The sequence below is a fragment of the Streptopelia decaocto genome, assembly GCF_964273445.1.
Source record: "Streptopelia decaocto genome assembly, chromosome: 5".
NCBI lineage: Eukaryota > Metazoa > Chordata > Aves > Columbiformes > Columbidae > Streptopelia > Streptopelia decaocto.
This window is the reverse complement of record NC_138659.1, coordinates 3,875,038-3,887,749: the sequence shown is the minus strand read 5'-3', so window position 1 is coordinate 3,887,749 and position 12,712 is coordinate 3,875,038. Positions and strand designations below refer to the sequence as shown.

At 41.0% G+C, this 12,712-nt stretch overlaps 1 protein-coding gene across 1 annotated transcript in view; it reads right to left on the bottom strand.

Moving 5' to 3' along the window:
- The window catches only part of EIF2B3 (eukaryotic translation initiation factor 2B subunit gamma), a 97,442-nt gene that overhangs the window by 76,097 nt on the left and 8,633 nt on the right, over positions 1-12,712 (bottom strand). The window contains exon 4 of the mRNA XM_082052665.1: positions 756-915. Within this exon, the coding sequence (XP_081908791.1) occupies positions 756-915 (160 nt within the window). The remainder of the gene's footprint in view (positions 1-755; positions 916-12,712) is intronic.

The window sequence follows — 12,712 nt, the reverse complement described above, 5'->3', positions numbered from 1 at the left end:
TTACTGTAATGCCTCTGAGCTTTAATCATGGAGCCACTACGCTGGCAATAATCAAGCCTCAGCAATTTAACAGGTATCATTAAAAGAAAGAGAGAGGTTTGGTATGGGAACAACTATATGGTACTTAGTACTTTTAGCATATAAGTAAAATGGGGATAATAGCCCTGCCCTGCCTTACAGCAGTGTTGTGAGAACAGATACATTAAAGATTACTAGGCACTAAGATTTTATGGTAAGAGGGACAAGATAAGCATCTAACCAAGTCCTTGAAATCAGTGGGAGTTTCGCCCAGCAAAAAAGCTCCTGGATGTGATCTCAGAACAGTAATTCAGCACATGAGAGGGGAGAATTTCTAGAAGTATTTGTTACCCATCTAGTGCTGGTCCTCAGTCAATGGTAAAATTCCCAGCTATAATCTGGCTGATGCTTAGCGCTCTTGAAAAACCTAACGGTTTTAATGTTCATATGCAACAAAAATTTAGGGCTTGATCCAAAACTCACTGAAGTCACCTGGAGCTTTTCCCTTAACTCTTGTGAGCTTTGGATCACAGCCTGCAAGATTACACGTGTCTAATACTTAATTCCGAGCTGGAAAAAAAGCGAGTCACACCCCCACCAGGAAATCCGAGGAAAAATAGGTATCTGTACCTTTTTTATTTCTTTCACTCTGGGACTGATAACTAAACATATCATACATACTAGTGGTTTCTCTATAATTTATTAACAAATAAATATATATATTCCTATCTACATACCTGGCTTTTTTTTCCCTTTCTGTCCTGGTACTGCTTCTGTGGGTTCATGCGTTTTCTTCATCAACATGGAAAGAGTAGCATCATGTGTCCGAAAGAGATCCACAACTTCATACAAATCAACATCTGTGATCAGATCGCAGCTCAACACCAAGACATCGGTCTGCCAAAGAAGAACAAACAACTCAAACCCTTCAGAGATACAAATGACCACACATGCATTAGTATTTGATGACACAACAAATACACCCGGGTTTTTTGTTGGTTGTGTTGTGTGGTTTGCTTTTGTTTGTCTGTTTTACTTTAAAAAACACAGGGCCTGCCATACTTTGACAAATATAGTTACTGGGTTTTACTAGTTCACTTTTCTTGAGTCGTGTTGTTATTAGTTATTTGGTTAATGTTTATCCAGCTCTGGACCACAAAGAATACGTGACCATCTAAACTGCCATCACCTGCTCCTAAGGGAAGGAACCAAGACACAGAAGCCACAGCTTCCCAGACTGCCATGAAATTCTGTAGCATTTACAACAGCTACTTTTAGTTACATAATGATGTCGAAAGGAAATCTTTCTGAAGAAATCTTTTTAGCTGACGTTGCATCTGGCTACAAACCACTGGAAAAGATATTTAAACTATGTTATTTTATCAGGGGAAAAAGAAGCAAAGACTATTTAAGGATGTGATTTGCTCAGTAATTGCACTGCGATGGTGGGCTCAGTTTAGAGATACATTTCCTAAAACCAGCAATATTAGGAAAAACAAAAAGTTAGGTCCTATTTAGGTTCTATTTAATAACAGGCTTGTATTTAAGTTTGATCTCAAAGGATTCCAAAGTGCCTTACAAAGTATTTAACAGTACTGCTGCATATATCACAGAAACACTGTCACATATTGAGTGAGACACAGCAGCTTCATTAACCACGCACACTATCAATATACTCCGGCTAAAAACTCTCAATTAGAAACAATTTTCTGTATTTCACGTGGGCTGTGCCAAAAATCTACCAGTTCAGCAATTATCTTCATTTAAACTAATCCTAACATAATATTTGCACAGCGTGGCCTACAGAAAAGTACCAAGTTTCCACTTTATTTTTTGTTAATGATCAACCTTCTAAAGGTGTCTCAAGAAGATAGTGTTTCTTTCTTGACATTTAACATTTTCAGGTTCTGTGCTACCATTTACCACCACAGGCCTCCCTGCAGAGCATGACACGGCCTCCTCGTTTTGTCTTTAAAAACCATTATTTAATGAGAATGGCACTAGAAAATACTTGGTAAAACCTGAGTTGATTAGCTCACGGAGGATCAGTAATTCTGCTCTTACTTTTGAAAACCACCTCGGTTCAAAGCGAACTAGTTCAGCACCGGCCCTTTATTACAGAAAGGTTTATTACAGAAAGGTTTGATTTACAGACTTTAATACTAGGAGATTCCACATTGTAGGTGAAACTAACTGAGGTCTGGTATTTACATTATTTGACAGGTTCTCCTACACATGCTGGGCAGTTTCATGTGTTTACCAATAAGTCGTTGGAATTCATCACGTCACAAACTCTTAGAGCTGCTGATTTGCCATGCTGTGCAAAAGGTCGAGCTCTCCAATTTTCACTTCATTTATTCCCCTTTTTACGTATTTTGAAACTATGTATTTTATATTATGGTTTTGCCCAGGAGAAGTGATTTAAATATCACTTCTCTAAGACAAACGACACGCACACATTGGAAGGAAATAAAGAGAACAAACCCACTAAAGCAAGCTGCCCAGCACACTGCAGCAGCCCTGCTCCGACATCCCAGTGTGTACAAGGAAATTAAGAAAACCTAATTCAACTTGGCATGGAAGTAAATATCTCTCTTCATACCTGTAAATAGTGAAGAAACACATATTAACTATCTTGGAAAATCCTGCAAAATTGTCAGATATTCTGGTTTTACAAGAGCACAAATGAGTTACAATATTTGTAGAAAAGGCCAAAAGGCATCCAAGACCTATATACATAGACCTGTACCTTTCAAACTCAGTTTGCAGAAGGAAGAGATCTCTGGCTTCAAATCTCAATGCATTCACTCCAGTGGTGAAAATAAATAATGAGACAGACACAGCAATGGACTTATCCTAAGGAACAAGTATCTTGACTTGTAAAACAAACCTTTTAATTATTTAACGTTTTACTAGAAGTTTTAATCTGTCACTACAGCAAAAACCCAACAAGCATTTCATAGTTGCGAACAAGCTCCTGGGTTTTTTCTCCTCACTATAGGACAAGCTTTTTGCAAAAACTGAATGCAAGACCCCTGAGGAGTATACGGGAACAGAACCCCCAAATGTCTGGTTGCCATCTGTTCTACCCATTTACTCTCCCAATATGTAAATAAACGTCAGTGAGCGCAGGGACCAGTGAAACACACACTTGCTCTGTAAAACCCACATTTCTGTCTCTCCTCCTGATGAGCAGAGCAGCGGCCTCAGAAGCACGCTGAGAATACACCATGAAAGGCTCTTTTGGGACCTGACAGCCTCCCCTTTGAAACACCACCCCCCTCATAAATAAAGCCCTCACTGTCTAATGGATGCACTTTTTTCCAGTGTACAACTCCTGAACGAATAAACTACTGGCTGAATGAAAAAATAAACCATCCTAGAGCCCTAGCAGAAGTGTGTGTTTTTCTTTACGTTTTTAGGGTGGGTGTAGAAGAAAGAAAATAAATGGTAGAGCTTGTGGGGTTTTTTACATATATATTATACATGCCAAATAAATACAGCGCACCTTTCCCAGTGAGCCACTGATACAAAGAGAAGTATGTACTTACTACATGCCCTCGTGTGCTAACAAGGGGTATGTGAACATACTTGACTTCATGAATTATGCAAACACCTAGGTACACACACACACACCTCTTAATGAAATACATGTAACAATGATTACATCAACCCCAAACTATTATACAAACAGGCGATAAGAATCAACATGAACTGATTAAAAAAAAACCCCAGCAAGCACACACCCCAAGCAGAACCACTGCAAAGGAAGGCAAATGCACACACGAACGCACCCTCAACACCCATTACAACCACGGGAAGGACACAGCAAGGGTCTTAACTCAGGAAGGACCGTCTAATGGACAGGACATGGAACAAATGCTTGGAATTTCTGGCATTTTCCTACTCTGCCAAACCTGGCGTGTACCGTTTTGTTTACCACTTTTATGACACCGAGGAGCCCTTGTCACAGATCAGGGCTCTACCACAGAAGCTGCTGTATGGACCAGGTGAAAATACCATCAAGCAGAACAAAAAGCGAAGAGCAAATGCCTTTGGGTAGGGGGACACCAGGAAACACCGCAGTGTTATGCAGGTGTAGGGAGAGCGGCCCCAGCTTGCTGGTAGAACACCTCACATTTTTGTGAGCATCACAAAAGCCACAGAAAAGGAGAATAAGACACTCCTTGTAAGAGTCACCTGGGCCTCAGTAATTCCATTTAACCTCAGATTTGCAATTTACACACTCTCAAGTTCAGAATTTAGGCTCAGCTGCTGATCAGTAGAGAAAAACGAGGTCCTGCAGAGATCATCCCACCTATGATGTGAGCTTCAAGATGTTTCTCTGTCCCTGCTGGCCATGGATGGAGTGCTGGGCTTCCAGTGCAGCCATCGCTGAACACAGACTGGTCAGCCTCGTATGGAAACACAGCACTTGGTGCCACCAAATCTCTGCTCTCCCTTTCTAACCCTGGCTAACGGTGCTTCACCATCAAATATTTCCAAACTCTGAAATGCTCAGGTATTATGAGATAACTTACATATTCAATCTGGATAAATAGAACAGTGTAATACAAAACATAAACAAATTTATACAAAATAGAGGAAAAAAAACAGTAAAGAAAAAAAACCCTCAAAACCAACACGTCAACAATTATATTAAATCCAGTACAATATGGAAAATCTACACAAAAACAAGACCAAAAAGCAGAATGTTTCAAGAACTCAGTTCAAGACAACCAATTTAAAAATAGAAAACATGTTTTCAATGGAACTAATTCATGCCACAGATCAAAAGATGGATGCAATTATATGGTGTAATATACCAGCATAAATAAAAAGCCTTGGACTTTCTCACACCCCGCGTACAAAGGCAATGCTAAAACTCTTTTATATTCAGCAATTATTGCTGGATCCCTTCTGTTCAAACAGGAGATATCAAGGTTACCACAAATAGCTGGCAGCAAATGATGATTTTTTTTTTAGTGGTATTCACTGTGCCTTTTCTATCAAGTATAGACAAGGGCAGGACCTCGTAGCCTAAACTGCTGAGGGCCTCAAAACCTGCAGACTAGAAAATGAGAAAACATGTGTTGCAAGGAAATCTCTAATTTGAACAAAATCAGCCTCAAGAGAAAGAGGAAAACAAATGTCAGATTGCATTATAAACAGAAACGAAGCAAAATATCCACCAGCAGTAGAACAAGCTCCTAGAACTGAAGGCAGAAAAAAACACTGAAGTTAAATGCCCGAAGTCTGCAATGGCGCAGTATTACCGATGAGACTTTGACAGGAAAAGAAAACAAAAATAAAATCAAGATATTAGATAGACTCTGTTCCTACACTCAGCCTAAGTTAACATAAGCACAAACAGGGAACTTTGCATCACTTCCTGCAGTGTCGCCATACAACAGGGGAGAGAGGAACAAGTTATAATTACTGCTGGAATTAAGACCAAGAGTTTTATACACAATAGCCTGGAACTTCACCCACATGTTGCATTAACAGTGGGGTTTGTGTGTAATGGTTTTATTATTTTAAAGAGTGGAAAGAGAAAGAACAGTTTGGCTGTGGGCAAGCATTTTGATTGCTTGTTAGCATGCTCCAAGCAAAGCCAAAGACACCTCCTAGCTATTGCATTACTCACCACTTCTCACATTAGAAATTCACATCCAAGGCTTTAGAGAATCCCTTTTTATCTCCATCTCCATTAAGAGTCCTCCAATTTCCACACCTGTGACCTCTTTGAAGCTCTATAGCTGCTGTTGTAACTGGAGCAGGGAACCTCATTTATTTTTTGATGTCTGTAGGATCTTGTTAGCTACCAACTGAAATGGCTGCCTTTGGCTGGGAATTCCCACTCTGCTTTTGTAATGTCCTTGATAGCAAGATTCAGAAGAAAATCATGATTTAATACTTTGTTAGCAGACATGAAGCATTTACCTACTGTGCCCTCACCCTGCAGCAGCAAGTTTGCTGTAGACCAGCACCCTCCTGACTCTTCTAAGGACAGAGGGGAGTGGAGGCACAGAATGTCCCTCAATCTGAAATCCAGCAGCAACTCCTCCTCATTAAAAGATGGAATAAACTTATTTTTTTGAGACAGTAACGTGAAAGAGGCTTCTTTCTTTCTTAACATAAAAAAAAAAATAAAAAGAAAGAAAGAAAACAGAAAAGTCTAATGCGGGAGCCAAGGGAGTCTCTTCTAATTTCTTGGATGGCCCTGAATTCATCAGGTGAGGATATCTTAAGGCAATGTGAATGCCTTCACATACATAACCTGTCAGCATCACTGTTTATCTTCTCAAAGAAAGCTGGAAGAAAGGTGCCAGAAGCTGGGGAGGAGACTTAACCCTAGTAGCATCATATGGCTCATCCTATGTGTTGTATCAGATGGGATCATACAATGAAAACACCATTTTAGGTTATCTTTGTATCTCAAGAGCTACCATCCAAAATCAATATTTTTTAATTTACATACATATAAGCTAGGAACAAGAAAGATATTCAGGCCTGGAAGGCATCCTGTCTCCTCCCAGGAGGAAGTCTCATTACCTGTTGCTCAAACTGACACATGGGGTGGAAAAGGGTAATTTACAGTTATCAGCAACCAAAAGCAGAAGCTTAGAGATGAACACAAGTTCATAAGCTTATTAAGAATGTTTTCAAAGCAAGACTTTGATCTTATGACACTGAACAGTAAACTTTCTGGTCTGGAACATAAGCTTCGCAAACCACATTCTCCTATGGTTCTAACTAATGCAATTTTGCCCTACTCACACACTACTCGAAAGATCATTGTCCCAGCTTCCTCCTCCAACCACACCACCCTGCTTCCCTGGTTCCATTTGCTGTCACATCGAGCACAAGTCGTTTACCCTCCTTTTAACAGCCTATCCCTTCAACTCACCCTTCACTTACCAAGTCTGCTTCTGCCTTACATCAATAAAGGATGCCAGCTCTATTACCTACTTGTGTCTTCCAAAGGATGTAGTTTTAGGCTCTGCTCTTTTAATTAATTAATTAATTAATCAATCAATCAGGTAGACTTATACTTACAGAAAACTGACAATTATCAGGCTATCAGTGTGCCGGAGCACCAGACTGATATACTGACGCACATTAACCTGCCTTGTTAGGGTCTCTCATTTGTTTGAGGTCAGGCATCATCTCCTGAGTCTACGCCCAGACCCCGGGCATGCCCCAGAGGAGACTGTTTCACCCCCATCTACAGGCATCCGGAAAGTGCGCACCACTCAAGAGAATCACGTGTGCAAGAGCTCAGGGGAGCACCCCATAACCCAAACTCTGAATTCACCAGTTCACGGAGGGTGAGCCTGGCAAGCTGAATTCTCCCCTGGCTCAACGCGCTGCACAAACAGGCCCTTTCTTCACAGGCAGGAGAACTCCAGAAGCAAATGGCACTCTCCTCGTCACTCCCATTCCTGGAAGGCAGGTTTCCAGGACTACCTGGATGGCAGCACTACCAGACCTGCTGTGCAGCTGATCTTGGACTCTGCCTCACACGAACAGAAAGGAGAATGCTACAGTCGGGCTCCAATCTCAACGGCAGCAGCACAGCAGGCTTGCTGCCAAAGCCCAGAGCTCAAGTCCAGGCTTAACACTTAATGTAAGCAGAGCCTTAGGCAGTCAGGTGCTGTATTCCTCCAAACAATAATAATAAAAAGTAGTCCTAATGGAGCTCAACCGGCTCAACTTATTGAAGAGAAAGAAGGTCTTTGCCCACAGTCTGCAATTACCTAAAGAGCAGAAGATCTCAGCAACACAACAAAAAGCAGGCATGACTTGATTCAGTGGCTAGAAATCAGTGTTCAATGTAGAAATAAAAGGCGAAGATTTTTAAGGAGAATAAATATGATCTGGAATAAAATACCAAAGGATATAAAAGACTCTTCACCTACTAGAACATATGAATAAAGACTTACTATCTTTTAGAAACATATTCACTAAGTTGTCCATAAGTTTGGGGGCTAACAGCCCTAATTACCAGGTGCAAATTCCCTTACAGCCTAGAGGATCATAATAGTTCCTTGCAGTCCCAAACCAGACTATAAATGAAAACCAAGACATACAGAGCATGTGTCTTCAGGAATCAGCCTGCACTAGTATAGAGCATGATCTTTAAAAGAAAAGAAAACAAACAAACATGCAACTCTTTCCAAGGTCAAGCCAAGTCATTACACAAACCCCAGTTTCAACTCTGCTCCAACAGAAAACCCAAGCGCTAATCTGCTGTGCAAAGCACAGGCTCAACAGAACCAGAACTGTCAAACACAGCTCAGTGGCGCTGCTGCCTCACACCAGCCTCACTGAACCGAGTGTCCACACACGTGAAATCTGATTAGCTTTGTTCTAGTGTTTTTCCCTGTAAAACATAACAGAACATGCCAAAAATGCAAAATTAAATGCCAACATCCTACAAGTCCATTGATCTTCACCATGGCTTTCAACAATGCTGAGCAAAGGGATCGGCTCCGGGACATCCTGTGCTCTTCACAGCACCACTTTCTATTACTAACGTTACACTACTGTACCAGGCTGCAAAACCAGGCAAAAACTCTCTCTAGCACAGTAACTTTACAGGCTGACATTTGGCATCTACTCCCTCCCACACTCCCCCATACCTGGAACTACGTACTTACGTCAACACACACAATTACATTTGATTAAGCAATTCCATTTTCTGTTTCAAAGGATGAATACTCACAAAGGACTGTCACCTGTGACAGTGTAACCATGACAGCTGTACAGCCCAAAATTGCCACGAAATGCCTCAGCCTCCAGCGAGGGAAGGGCTACTAAGATCCAAACATGGAGAAAATAGAAAAGTTGAAATCATGCAGGCCAGAAACAAAGCTAAAAGGCTTCAGACAGCAGGGAATGAATGTTATTCCAAAAAAATGTGCAAATAATCAGACCTCCTTGCAGGTGTTACCCTACATGAAGCCAGGGAGACCTTGACTCTCATGAGGAGAGGCCAAGGACATTGCCAACTACAAGCCAAAAACTATTAAAACATCAGAGTAGATGGTAACTTAACATTCAAAACAAGAACATTATTGAGGAACACCAAATGGATCCCTCCCCAGCTCCTGCTCCACGAAGTCCAGGGTGACGCTGACATCAGTGATGTCTTCACACCACCCTTCACACCCTCTGCCAGGCATAGGGACAGTTTTGTTTTTAATGCTCACACACACCACAGGCCTTTGGCCTCTCCAGTGACAACACCAAGGAAAGGTGGCAGCTGGAGGACACTGACTTTTTATGTCCCCACACTCTTAATACTTTACACTCTCTTTGTAAATAAGCTGTACAAATTCACTTCACACAGACTGCAATTCTTTGAACATTCATCACAGAACGATTTTGAAAACTATCAACTCGAGTTTGACTTAATGCAAACGGCTTCCTATGCCTGAAAAAAGGGGATGATGATAATAATGGACATTTAACTCTTCTTTGCCTTCATGTGCCCATGAAAATGTTGCTAAAGGAAAAAGTGCAAAATGTTTTCCGCGATTACCTTCACTAAACTTGTAATTTTCCCTCAACACATAGCACAGCAAGTTATTTACACAAGACTGTATATACTTCAAATAAGGAAAATGAAAGATGATTTACAAAATCATTTTATTAAAAAAAAAAAAAAAAAGAAAATTAGTAGTAGCTAACACAAACCAGGAAAATATTTTTACCAGGGTGTTTTAAAACAAATTATATGAACTATATACACGTGCAGAGAGCTTACTATGTCTGCAACTAGAATAGGCTGAATTTGTGTAATTCATCAGAAACCACACAGGGTCTAAATGAAAACACATACTGTAATCCAGGAGTAATGCTGACAATCAGCTATTACATGGAAACAAGAGGTATTGGTTAACATAATGAGCACAGGCCTCAAGCTGCCACCAGCATGAACAGGATAAGGACACACAGTGGGAGATGCAACAGCTAAAACTGACCAGTATCTCAGGTCTGTCAACAACTCTTCTTGCAGAACACCTGAGGTCTTCACGTGGTTTTCTGCCTGCGTGTATAATGGAAGGCATCCTCTTTAGCCAACAACTTGCAGAATAGCAAATACCCTAATAAGCACTCCTGATCCTAAGCTTCAGAGCTAATTGCCTCATTCAAACTTCCGGTGTTTTAATCCCGATACATAGTAAAGCCTGGCAGCAGAATGATTAATTTAATTAGCTACATTCTTCTAAAGCTGACTAACTTAAAAAAAATATATCAAAAACCAGCAGCCAACAACTGCTGAATTCTCTAACTCTCACCCTGCCAGGAAAAATAAAGATCAGAGCAAAGCCCTGAACACATTCATCACGCACACAGTCAGGCAGCGCTGTATCTTTCCAGCAACATCACCAGTCCCAGCGCCTGCCAGCAGAGCTGCTGCCTACCCAGGCAATCAGCTGGGCCTTGCAAATGGACCTTGGGCGTGCAATCCACAATTCATTTTGCCTAGTGCCTCAATTGTGGCAGCTTTCAATCAGAGGCAGGGAAGGAAACAAGAAGCTACAGACCCTGTGAGCTGCCATCCCATACATCTGCTTTCCCCATGCATTACTAACATTGTGAAAGGGCAAGACAGCAGCTTTTATTTGCATTTTAAACACTCAAGTAAACAGTATTTTCCACCACATCTGCTGAAAAAAGCTGACGAAATTAATTTTATTGTTTCCAAATAGATGAACAGAATATTTAATTAAGTCTTTCACAGAGAGAGACCTTGTCTCTTACTAATGAATTTCACTTGTTTTTTTTAATTTCCACTGACAGTACAAAAAATACAAAACTATATATTACGAGGACCGAAGTTTTTCTTTCCATGCTCACCAAACTCTACTCAGCTGCACCAAAAAGACTGAGATTCCACCTTCCAGCCGTTACAGCAAGCTTACTTACATCATGTGTTTGGAGAGGAGATTTTTCAACAGAGGAAGCGAAGCGCTTAGCCATGCCGTCCAAAACTCCACGGATCAGTGACCCTCAGCAGCACACAGACCACCACCGTGACATCACACTTTCCACAACACGGTTCCCAAAGATGCACATACCAAGAGAACCTGGAGTTTCGATCTTTGTTTATTTGTTCAAAGAAAGTTGGTTTTTCTTCTTCTTTTTGGTAGCTTTTTAGGGTTTGTTTTGCTTTGCTTTTTAAGAGCTGTATTGCTTTCAAATCTTACTTTTTAAAACTGAGAAAACGAGGTGGACCACCTGAGACGAAACATTTCATATGCAAGCACTCACCAGTGATAGCAGCAGAAGACATGCTGATTAAGTCACACCATATTAGTCAGGGCTTCCATTAACACAACTAAGGGCTCATCAAGGAAGGAAAATGTGAAATTGTTCCATTGCTGTTACTCTGCTGGAACACCACATTTTAATCACTGGCTGGAGTATTGCTGAGTGACACAAGGGAGAGAAATGCTTAACAGAAGATGAAAATAATATAGACTTGGTGAAGACAAATGCTTGATCCAGGCACCCACAATCCACCTCCCGCTTCAGCCCGAAACACAGATTCATGATTTAACCAGGCTTGTCAACCTGCTGCCAGGAGAGGACCCAGCCTGGGAGGCAGCACCAGCCAGCAGCTGCCTGGTAAAATTTGGCACAAACAACAAAATGGTCAAATATTAGAGATGCCTAAATTTCAGAGGAACTCATTTGTAAAATACAGTGACACTCCCTGCCTTCCCCCCTCCCCGTCCCCCCATCGATAATTTACAACCCACAAAAAGGTGTGCAGCAGTTTGATGACTGGGACAAGCAGCAGGTCACAAAAACAGAGTTCTCCAAGAGGTTTCCCAATGCAGAATTTAGCCCTCTGCCATTCTAGGTATCACACTACTCGGTTTATTTTTTAAAAGCACCAAACAAAACAATCAACAACAACAAAAGAAAACAAGCCACACAACAAAAGCAGCTTCTCGCTCCAGTATAAAGTTAGAGGATTTTTGTCTTGATTACTCCTTCTAGAAGACTGTTTCGAAACCTTTTTCTGCTCTGATTAAAACCATGCTGCAAGTTTCAGCCTATGCTTTCTCACAGCAAATTTAAACCAAATCATATTCCCCTCTGAACACCTTATCTCCTTGGCTAGTGTTTGTTCTGCATTTGAGTTCCACACCTGCGCAGTGTTTCAAGCAAAAAGCCTTCCCATTGCCTTAAGCAACAGTCTTAATTTCTCATCTCTCAAAAAAAAAACCCCAACAAACAAACAAAAAAAAAACCCAACAAAATACTTTACCTGATATAATACATTCTAGTCTTGCATTTACCTTTCCCACCTCCATCACAGTGGCTGCTCTCCAACACCCTATTTCAGCTAGTACATTCAGAGACGTTGCTATTTACTCTTCGGCTCCTAGATCCTATCACAATTTCTTGCTACTAATCTCCAAAATCCTGAGTTCGGTGTTACCAACCAAAGTCTTGACACTATTACTGTGCTATAACATGGCAGGTCATGGCACATATATTTTGCATACTGGTCCTGTGAATAATCTACTAAACTGCAAGAGAAGGCCTTTAGGAATAGTAGCAGAAGTCAAACAAATGAAGACATAAATCTGGACTGAAGAAGTCACAGAGCAACATGTTGGAAAGAATAACCCCACTAAAAAGCCCCAAGGGACATACCAGAAGACTTTAC